Below are 11,724 nucleotides of genomic sequence, written 5' to 3'. Positions count from 1 at the left end.
TTTTAACGGGTCAATACTGACAAGGGACGACCCACACGCATTTAGGAAACCACAGGGACCAACAACTTCGAAAATGAAATTCAAGGACCAAACACCCCATTTCATGTAAACCACAAAGACCAACCGCGTAATTTTCTCTAATTAGGATCACATCTTCAATCACCCACGTTTCATTCTGCACGTTTCAACATTAATCCACTTTCCTAAATACTCGTTCAAAGTCTGTACTAAGTCATAATGTCATCTAACATAATAGTGGTAAACAAAAGTTAGTGGGGTAATTTTTTTATAGAAGTTATTAAAAATGTATCTTAAGTATAAGGGTTACTTTAGAATTTTTTTTATTTTTTATATGTCTTAATTAATTTGGTATTAGAACATTCTCATTCATGACATCCTTATTCAGATCCTTTCTATCACTAACTCTTCACATATCACTTCCAACCATCACACCCTTCCTCAACCATTCAAAATTAATTAATTATATCATAGTACAAATCTAAGAGCAAATTGTACAAGCAAATAAATGCATATGATTCGTGATGATATATGCTTCAAATTCACAAAATGAATGACTAAAAAGTATTGACCAAAGATTAACAACACACTCCTAATGGGTGTTTGAGATTAGCAAAGGATTGACAAATGATTGACATTTTCATTTTTTTTTTTTTTTTTGGCATCCAAAAGATGAAGCTCAAAACAAATACAAGAGAAATACGAAGAACATCCTAGCTTTTAATTATTTTAATTATGACAACAGTGAATGAAAATTGTTAAAGGAGGGACAAATCGCATATGGACACGTATTCCGTAGGCATAATTTGATATTGAAAGTATTTCACTGTGTGAGACAGAATATTCATTTTAAACTTTTACAGTTCATTTTCAACTTTCATCTTCCCGGTGAAGGTAGTACGGAGTAAAATCTAAAGATTTCTCGAGGAAGAAAAAAGGGTTTGTTTAACTTCATACTACAGTAACTTTTTTTTTTATCTGGATCAGAAGTTCATAATCTACTAATTACCAACTATATTCATATTCAACTACTAAGGTACTCCATTTCCGATATTTTATATTTTATTATTATTTTAGTTTTGCTGATCACTAGGAAGTTTTTTAGCCTGTATATTTGGAGGTTTTTTGGAGTGAAACAAAGAAATCAAAGATGATTTCATAATGATGATCTTTTCAATAAATTAAAACCCTAATTGCAAATTAAACAACAACATTTTGAATCACTTGTTTATTTTGTACTAAAACATTTTTGAAGGGTTTTTTTTACATTTCCTTCCGAGTAACTACACTTTATTTTGCTAATATTTTACCATTTTAGTAATTAGTCACAATATTCTGAATTTTAGTTCTTTCTGTCTGTATAATCAAATATACAATACATATATACATTTTTAAACAAAATTAGGGCTTCGAGTATGATCAAGAATATTAAAATTTGAGTGCTTAGGGGTTTATGGCGATTGATCGTTCACATTCGGTAATTTAACTCAGAATTATGCATTTATAGTGTTAGTATTTGCCATTTTAATTAGAAATAATAGTGAAAATCTAGCTTCTAGAAGGTTCTAGAAGCACAGTTGATCCGACTTGGCTTGCGGGGTCTATAAACGGATTTGTCAGGGTTTGACACGTCTTAGGTAAGGGATATACCCATTATAATAATGTTAATGTAGACATGTCGACCGCCATAGTTAATGACTTAATGCGTTTGTGTTTATGTGCATTTTATCTTAGTTTATGCATAATGTTCAATGATACAATATGTTCCTGTTATAATTTGAATCATGGTACTTGTTCGAGATCAAATCATGCTTAACATTGAGTTTGTTTTTCGTTGTTCAATAATGAGTTGAAATCATAACACTGATTTGAATCATAATAATGCATTTTTATTGATTCAGGGCTAGTAGAATCAGTGCATTCTAGATGTTGTTTACAAGTTTGTTGAGGGTTGAGACTATATCAGTGACAGAATGCTAGTTTAATAATTTTTTTTTTTTTTTAGTATGCTAATATGTTAATAATATGTCAATATGCTTATGAATATCTTTCTTTCTTTATTGTCTAGTTTGATCTTGCATTGGACATAATCATGGCACCTAAAATACCGATTCGTAGAAAAATTGAAAAAGCATGCAAAGCAATGAAGACTTATGGGGTTCCTGCAAAAACCGTAAAATCAACATTGAAGCAGCTCCTGGAGGCTTATGACAACAACTGGGTTTTTATTGAGGATGAGAAATATAAGGTGCTTTTAGAAGCGATTTTTCCCGAGAATCCTAAGGTATTATTCAATCAGCATAAAATCGATGCGTATTGATCCTATACTAGATGTTTTAATGCTTTATTTCTATCACTTTATGTTACTATTTACAGCTGTACTACTCTAGATTAACGTCAGGTTCTAATTTCTTTTATATTTAGACAACAAGCACTGTGAATGATGACTTAAAATTGCTGCGTTATGAGTCGGAAGAAGAAGAAGAAGAAGATGAAGTACCACTTCTAAAGAGACCTCGACTGAGAAGACAAATAATATCTTTAACCCCAGCTGATATTACTGTTCCATGCTCAATTAACTACGCATCTGAAACGCAACAGTTGGTTGAAACTCATACCGAGACTGTTATCATTAAAGAAGAACATCAGTATGAAGAAATCGTCCCAATGCCCCCATTTGAAAATACTGTTACTCAACATGGTACAAACTTATCATACCATCTCTTTAATACTTTTCCACAGTGTTGTAAAAAACGGAAAAAACGGGGGTGTAGACGGGGGTGTAGACGGATTTTGGAGTGCCCCGTCCCGTTTATACATAAAACGTTTGAAAAAACGGAAATCGGCCAAAAAACGGTCAAAAGACGGTCAAACACGGTCCGAGACGGGAAAAAACGGGTTTATCTGAATTTTTTCAAGTTTTTTTTTTTTTTTTTTTTTTTTTAATATTAAACGTTGTGCTATTACTTAGGGTTTCTTTTTTTATGTTTGAAATGTTGAAGTATTTAAACATGTGTGAAATGCTTATGTTTGGAATAATGTAATGTACAATATATATATATAATATATAACATTTTTATTTAAAAGTCAACGTTAGTCAACATCCGTCTAGACCTCCGTCTCGACCCCGTCTCGACCCTTTTAGGACCCGACCGTCTCGACCCCGTCTCGCGTCTTTTGCAACCTTGCTTTTCCAAGACTAATCCTGTAACTTTAAAATGTAACCATATATGACAAATATAATTTGTTTGAACCTTGTACAGCTCCAGCTACACATTTAAGTGAGAATGATTGTAAGTCGAACAATTTGCTGTCTTTAGAGTATAATAATATTGACAACAACGAAAATGAGAATGAGAATGTGGATGTATCATCATGTTCATCTGAGATTGATGTAGCTTCTTCTAGCAATGGAGAAGTCAATTTGACCTTCGTTATTCGTAAACCTTCACAAGGGTTTTGCATTCCAAATATGAATGAAGTTATGAATCAAGTTGAAAATATGTATCGAGAAAAGTTTCAGCTCATTGGATCTGAAATCTCGATCTCTGGGATTTTAAAAGACTTGTGCCAGTGTTTTGTAGAACAGGGGAATGGTAACAGTCAAAGTATACTCCCAATTGTTGACAATTTGAAGGAACCTGAGAAGTCAAATTCAGCTGCACTTAGCAGAAGCCACTACCCAAAGGCTGATAGAGAGCAGCCCGTCAACATCGTTACTCAGCCCATGAACAGATCATCCAAGCCCAACAATTGGATTGTGTATCAAAGGAAGAAGATCAAGATGAAGGGTCAAGATCAATTCAATTAGTTTTTTTTGTTTGAGAGAAAATAATAGAAAGATTCTGACAATTTGTTTTCTGTATGGCACAGGATGCAGACGTGGCATATAACAAACCAACTAACTACAAAGGAAGCAACTGGAAACATCTGACGATTAATGACTGACCTCCTTTAAGTTTTAACACCTAATATGAAGTTTTTGGTACTTCTGAAAGTAAGAAATTTAACACAAATATACTCTACTATATATAGTTTTGGTACAACAGTTTACTTGTATTGCAGCTGAATGTATGTAGCCCCTAATACTTACTTATATGTCTCCTCTTTTGATCGAACACATACTGTGATATGTGGTGTAAAACTTATAACATGACTATGGTTTAATCGTTTGATATAATATGATATACCAATACCAATATCTCCTTTTATGTAGCACTCTCTCCTGTACCATGCATGAATTGGTGTAAATTTTCTGATGCATATTAGTGAGTAGATGTTTCATGTGTGTTGAAATTCTTTTGATCATTTCTTCATAGTTGAGGGACCAGTTGTGAACTTGTGAGATGATGATGAGCTGTCACTTGAAAAGGAAGAGAAATCTCTTTATATAGGCTGACCTGTCATATTGACTTGTCATATCTTTGTTTTAAGCCTATTTTATAACTCTATTTAAGATTTAAGATGATTGGTAATTATACCAAATTGTAAACACGTATCATCAGCACCATTCAAGGCATTTTGGTATTTTAGTTTTTGCAATTGTTTCCTGCTCATTGCTGTTCCAAACAGATGCATTGTATTTCCTTTGTTGTATCGATTAGGGGTGGGCATAATATCCGAATCCGCAATCCGAATTATCCGATCCAAAAATATCCGGAAATTCGGATTTTCGGATTCGGATATTGGATCGATTTTTCAAAATTTTCGGATATTCGGATAATCCGATATCCGAAATAAAGTACACTTATTAGTAGCCCAATGGGTTATGGCTTATGGGCCTTATAGCTTTCAAGGTAAACTAAACTTTTAACTTTTAAGAGTCAAAAGAACAAATATAACAGATAGAAACAATCAGCCGTTACAAAGAGTAAAGTTAGTATCTTTTGAACTTTTGTTAATACTCTTTCTTGTTGAAACTAACTTGCATTCATATTTGGATACGCTTTTTGTTTGGTTCATCCTTAAAAGATGGATTTGTATCATTTTATTGTAACGATTATGACATACTAATTATAATTTGATGACGTTCTTGAAAACATGAAGTTATTATATGATATAGAATAAATCACTATATAAGAAATAAATCACAGTACATCCAAAGTTATAAGAAATATAGCATTATATGTTAAGCAGATATTTAGTATGAATATCTCTATATAAACAGCTAACCAGATAACTCTTATGTTTGTGTTACGATAATGTCTTAATCATGTTTTGAACTTTGTTATGCTTGTTACAATGATGTATTAATCGTGTTTTGAACTTTTGTAACACGAAATATAGAATGTTGAACTTAGGCATATGTGACTTGTTATGTAATATGTGTTTTGCCATTTGTATTTTTTGCATTTATTAGATATAGTTCGGATATTTGGATAATCCGGTATCCGAATCGGAAATTCCGGATATCCGATTTTCGGATATCCATAATTTCGGATTCGGATTTCGGATGACCGTATTCACTATCCGAATTTTCGGATATCCGAAATTTGGATATCCAAAATTTCGGATATCCGGTTTTGCCCACCCCTAGTATCGATTTGATGATTCGATTTCTTTAATATATTCCTTGTTTTTTTTGCTTAAAAAAATCTGCAGAATTTGTTTTTTAATTTTCACTCTCGCATCAGTTGCATAGTAGCAAATTGTACGATTTTAAGAAAACAGTACAATAGTTGGATTTCTTATAACATGATAATTATGAAGTTTTTTTCCTTTCTCAACTCAACTGTTTTTGGTTATTGTTTTTCTGTTGCAAGGCAGAGACTAAATATATTATGAAATGAATCTATGACTTCTTTATTCATTGTAAATTTGTTTTCTTAGTTATATCCTTTTTTCAGGGTTGTAAGCGAAGTCTGCCAATTTTATAAGTGGTAAACGTCCATGATGGTCTATACTATATCAATTGAGAATCAACTATGTCTGTCTGCATTGCTGTATTTTTGATTCGTTGTGGCAATAATTCATAGACACAGTCCTACCCTTAAACTGAATACATATAAAAGTTGAACTAGTTTATTCGTCACTTTTATATTTCACCACCAAATCTTCAAAGAAACTGAAATCATAAGTTGTGTGCTGCATTAAGTTATTACCTTCTTCGTAGTTGTATCGTGTAGAGATACAGATACTAGTTGTGTGCTGCATTAAGTTATTACCTTCTTCGTAGTTGCATCGTGTAGAGAGACAGATACTAGTTGTGTGCTGCATTAAGTTATTACCTTCTTCGTAGTTGCATCATGTAGAGAGACAGATACTAGTTGTGTGCTGCATTAATTTATTACTTCCGGTATCATTCCCAACTTTCTCTAATAAAGGTTTTTTAAATTTTTTTTTCTTCAACAATTTACGTTATAGTTCAAATATATTTTCTTGTTTAATACATACTACTAAAATAGTGAACGAAAATTTATTAAATGTAAAGGAAAGGTAAACAAAAAAGTATTACATTTGTGAATCTTTTTTATAAAGGAGAAGATGAAAGGAAAACTCATTGACATGCAACAAAATGAAAGGAAACAAAAAGGAAATCAAAGGAAACATTAAGGAAATGAAAGAAAATGAATAGAAATTAACAAAAATTTTATTTGATACTTTACATCTAATAATAAGCCGATTAGAAAGAAAGACTATGTTATTTTAGTATAACATATACTCCAATATTGACTACTATTTTTTTATAAATAAGTCGAGTTCTAGTTTCACCTCTGAGATACTAGATTGATGCAAGATTCCGTTGGTGCAAAGTATAACTGTAGACTTGTAATTGGAGTGAATTGGGATTTCTTGTTTGTAGTATCAAAGAATTTAATTTATGAATAGACTGGTGTTGTAGCATAAACATGTATTTTTGTATGGCTTACCTTTTTATAATCTTTGAGTATGAAATACTCCGTATGAATTAACATCATGTGTTTATTATACCACGGGGGTGGGATGAATAATGCCAACAGTGTGTTAGGACATAATTTTTTTATTTTATAATGCAATAGGAGTATTTAAACACAATAATGTTTAACTTATTTCACAACTGCATACTTGATGGAACATACCTGTGGTGAACAGAGTTCATTTGAAAAATAATATACATCACAAAGTTCTTTTAAGTGATGTAATAATGGAGTGGATGGATGGATGGATGGATGGATGAGCAGCCATATGTATTGCTTACCTTTTTTTAATCTTTATGTATCCAATATAATTTTAGGGGGATGATTCTCACACACTGTTTTTTGATCCTCACACACCCTTTTACCCTATTATTAGGGAGGAGTTCAAGTAAATTGGTGTGCGAGGATCAAAAAACAGTGTGTGAGAATCATCCCCATAATTTTACATTATGGTTTTAGAATGTTTATTAAATAGAGTAATAATTGTCATGTTTATCATTAAGGTACTGTTTGTTTTTTAAGATGTTTTTGTCTGAAGATCTGCAGACCATGTCTGTAGAGAAGATGTGGTCTAAAGGTCTGTATGCTGAACATTGAAGATTGTTTGTTTTTATGTCTGCATAAATGAATTTTGTTATGAACTAAAGTAACTTCTATGTTTTATCGGATAATTAACTATTAACTAATATGAAATAATTAACTAATTAACCATGATAAAATACTATTTTGAAGTGAAATAACATATACATATACAGTATAATAAATATAATAGTCATAATTAACCCTTATATACTAAGGGGAATGATTCTTACACACACTTTTTTGATCCTCACACACTAATTTAAAGAAATGGAGTATTATTAGAAGAGTAAAATGTTAAAATAGATGTGTGAGGATTAAAAAAGGGTGCGTTAGAATCATCCCCATATACTAAATGATATAATAGTCATAATTTATAATTAATGTGTTAAAATAAAAACCCAAGGTATCTTGAATGGTTATTAGCATCACATCTGTAACCACACCCACTTGTGTATCTACGGACTCTACTATGATCCATCTCTACTTCATCATTTCCATTCATCAAAAAGTTATCCTTCTTGTTATTTTCTATATAAAATATGGAGTATCTATCTCTCTCGATCTATAATTTTAATATCTATATTGTATATTAATATCATCTTAATCTTAATCCTTCATCATATATTCAGATTCCTTCATATTATTTGTATCTAAAACCAAAATCATGACTACTTTCACATTTTGTTCTTACATAAAACACCATGTTCTTCACTATTTTGAGGTTTTAAGAGATGGTTAAGCTGAGATTGTTACAGAAAGTATACCAATAAAATCAAAGATGGTTATCAGAGATAGTTATTTCAAAAATTAAACCCTAAAAAAACCTTAATTAAATAAATTAGGTTGGTGACGTCGGTGATGGTGCTGTAGGTAATGGTGTCGTCGGAGGTGGTGTCGTCGGCGGCGGTGTCGTCGGCGGTAGTACAGCCGGTGGAGATGGGTAAGGAAGTAGAAAAGTGTTGGAAGAGAAGGGATGTGATTGGAAGAGAGATGATGAGATTGGGAAAAAAATGATACTGATCAAATGTCTGCAACAATTGGAAGCTATATTATAATGCTTCTAATTTGAAGACATTCGCAGACCTTTTTTTGTCTTATACATCTTCAACAAAAATATCTGTCCGTCCACAGACATAAGACAAAATAAGGTGTTCAATGTAAAAAACAAACACCACCTAAATAAACTATTGTGTAGTAATAACTTTTTGTAAAAGGCGCAATTTCTATTTCTATAATAATAAAAAAAATTACTCAGTTATCTTTGATTATAGAGGGAACTAGTCCGGACCGGCCGGCGCGTTGTGGCGGATGCTTTCGGGCTGCGTATTCATATTTAACGTAGCGTTGTGTATTTACAGAGGGGAACACGGGCCATGTGTTAAGCGCCGTTTTAGAAGTCGTTGTGTTAAGCGTTTTTTAAAAAGTATCCGTTTCGAACGTAGTTAGTTTTGTTTTGTTCAATAAATTTTTTCTAGTGTGACGGTGCTGTCGAAAAAATTTAACTCGCGGCGAGCAGAAAGATACGGGCTGTCGCCGTGTTTAGCGTTTTTTAAAAAGTGTCCGTTTCGAACGTGGTTAGTTTCGTTTTGTTCATAAAATTATTTCGAGTCTGACGCTGCCGTCGAAAAAATTTAACTCGTGGCGAGAGGGAAGATACGCGTTGTCGTTGTGTTTAGCATTTTTTTAAAAATTGTCCATTTCGCATATAGTTAGTCCCGTTGGGTTCGTAAGATTTTTCCGAATTGAACGGTGGTCTCGAGAAAATTTAACTCGAACCGAGCGAGAAGATAGGGCCCGTTATAAATTCGGGTGGAATTTGTTTTTATTTTATTTTAATAAAATTATATACTTACACTTTTAACTCCTGAAAAAGTGTAAACTTGAGGGGCCGTTGTGTAAATATAACCGAAATTGAGGGATAGTTTATAATGTGAACGAAAACTCAAAACAACAATCCGATAGAGCTAAAACTGCAGACATAGCCACCACGTTTAGTAGGTAAAAAAAAATAATAAAATAATAATAATAATAAAATAAAATAAAATAATAAATAATAAATAAATAATAAAGTATTAATATTAAATAAATATTTAATTAATATTAATAAATTAATATTAATATTAATATTAATTAGAAATGACAATGGAAAAAGGAATGGTTATATAATGAATATTTTCATTTCATTGCATTGTTTAATTGTTACTTTGTTATGCGGAATAATATTAATCTAAACATCACAAGATTATAATACTTCACTTGATACATGCATAATTTAAATGCAGATTAAAGAACTCTATAAAATAATATCACATATCAACCATAATCCATAATGAATCGAATTAAGCATTTAATATCAAATGATAGTAAATAGTTATTGCCAATACGTAACAATATTAATTCTAATAGCACCTAACTGATCATATATGTAGTCACGCATATGAATTGCGCTAAGTTACAAAGATCGCGCAATTAATATGTGACAATGCATAATATTGTGCAATAACATAATTGCGTATAATCCGCAATGTTTAAGTATTTTTATACGCAGTCTGTTAAGATTGGAAAAACTACAAATAGAGAATTTGAACTCTCATTTGAGGTTGTTGAACCGTAATTCTTCAAAAGCATATCATCGCCATTTTTTTTTTTTGAATGGCAAGATTGCATCAGTCCGGACCGAAGCCTAGTCATCATTTGCACACACACACACACACGTTCGGGCAGGAAACCCGAACCACGATCACAGGGATCCGAACCCTTAAACCATCCCGAGGGGCAGGCGGGCCGGACCTTAGTCCCGAATCAGGTCGGTAAAACCTTCCCTTTGGGCTGACCTCAATGGAGCCTATTTCAGTCCATGTTTAATTTGGTCATTCAGAAGCCAGATTCGAACCCTAGACCTCTTACCCGGCGAGGGTGTTAAACACCACCGCGATACCACTCAGGCAAATGCCTCGGTGGTATATCATCGCCATTTTACATCATTTGTGAATAATCCTATCTTCAAATCAAGGTAATTTCAAGGTTCAAGAATGGAACGTGGTGATTGATGATTCTAAGTTTTGGAATCAAAGACTATCATAAGGTCCCTTAAACGTCGGAATAATTTCAACCTCCATGCACCCGAACTAAATTTAATTAGTATAGTCAAATTTAGGCTCGATTAATTGACGCCATCCGTGGGACACTCAATAATTGAATTTCGATAATTGACAAGCTTAATTCAAGCCGTTAATATTTCGAGCTTCAATTTTAATTATGTCTCATTTTAGTTGCAGGTTCTCAAATCTTCAAATAAAGTTGAAAAAATGACAACGGTAACTGATCTACTAAGTCGCAAGAAAAGCGCAACTAATCCAGAGGAATATGATTTTCGTTATCCTAGTTCGTTTAATTTTCGAGCAAATACTGAGCATGTGACTGCAAACGCAGAAAATTTGACGACAGCTTCAAATTCATCTGAAAATCCGCAAGTAAACATGGCGGATCAGGCAGGAAAAAATGCGAAACACTTGGTATCCCAACAACACCCGTATATTAGTCCCAGCACAGAAAATGCAGATAAAAACACCCGTATAACAGATTATCCAATAACAATGCCACCAATAGTGTCGTCAGCTTTAGGGGTCTATGTTAGATTAACTGATCCGCTAAATTTTCTACAAAAATTTGAAGGTGTTGTTAGTACATATAATTGGGATGAACCAGTTGCATGTCCCGTATTTCCTATGGAATTGCAAGGACTTGCACGAGAATAGTTCCACAATTTAATTGCGCGAAGCATAACAGGTTTTGTTGATCTCCGTGAAAATGTTTTGCTGCAATTTCAAAATTTTCTACTGCAAAAGAACACACAATCGAGTGTCAAGATAATCATCAAGGAAATCGAGAGTCACTTGGTGACCTGCTTCATTGATACACATATGAATGTCAAAAGATACCTGATATCGGCTAAAAAGTCACGTTTTACCCCCGATATTAGCCCCATTTATGATAAAGTAATTGAATTTATCATCTAAATAAGCATTTATTTGCTTCATTTGGTAGATTATGTCATTACAAAGGCTATGTTTCAATAATCACTAAAAACGGATGAAAAATGAGAAAAAACGAGCAAAACTTGCTAAGACGATTAACCCGCGTTTAAATAATTTATTTTATAATTTTTGGAAAAGTTTATTTACTTAATCTCATATTTTAGGATATTCAATTACGAATGCGTGGCCGC

At 32.6% G+C, this 11,724-nt stretch overlaps 1 protein-coding gene across 1 annotated transcript; it reads left to right on the top strand.

The window, feature by feature from the left end:
• The first annotated feature begins 1,737 nt into the window (after positions 1–1,737).
• Positions 1,738–4,096, top strand: LOC139851419 (probable inactive histone-lysine N-methyltransferase SUVR2). The gene is made up of 5 exons (XM_071840448.1): positions 1,738–1,805; positions 2,087–2,302; positions 2,443–2,719; positions 3,282–3,809; positions 3,892–4,096. Exons 1-5 carry the CDS (start codon positions 1,803–1,805, stop codon positions 3,909–3,911), a joined length of 1,044 nt encoding a protein of 347 aa, XP_071696549.1. The 5' UTR covers positions 1,738–1,802; the 3' UTR covers positions 3,912–4,096.
• Positions 4,097–11,724: the final 7,628 nt, after the last annotated feature.

This window comes from Rutidosis leptorrhynchoides, chromosome 6, assembly GCF_046630445.1.
Source record: "Rutidosis leptorrhynchoides isolate AG116_Rl617_1_P2 chromosome 6, CSIRO_AGI_Rlap_v1, whole genome shotgun sequence".
In the NCBI taxonomy this organism is placed as follows: Eukaryota; Viridiplantae; Streptophyta; class Magnoliopsida; order Asterales; family Asteraceae; genus Rutidosis; species Rutidosis leptorrhynchoides.
This window is presented reverse-complemented; position numbering and strand designations above follow the sequence as displayed.

Bases quoted from the DNA above. Each gene is read 5' to 3' on its own strand.
- LOC139851419 (XM_071840448.1), top strand. The intron at 2,303-2,442 runs GTATTATTCAAT...TTTTATATTTAG, and splicing joins TTTTTCCCGAGAATCCTAAG to ACAACAAGCACTGTGAATGA. The intron at 3,810-3,891 runs GTCAAGATCAAT...TGTATGGCACAG, and splicing joins GAAGAAGATCAAGATGAAGG to GATGCAGACGTGGCATATAA.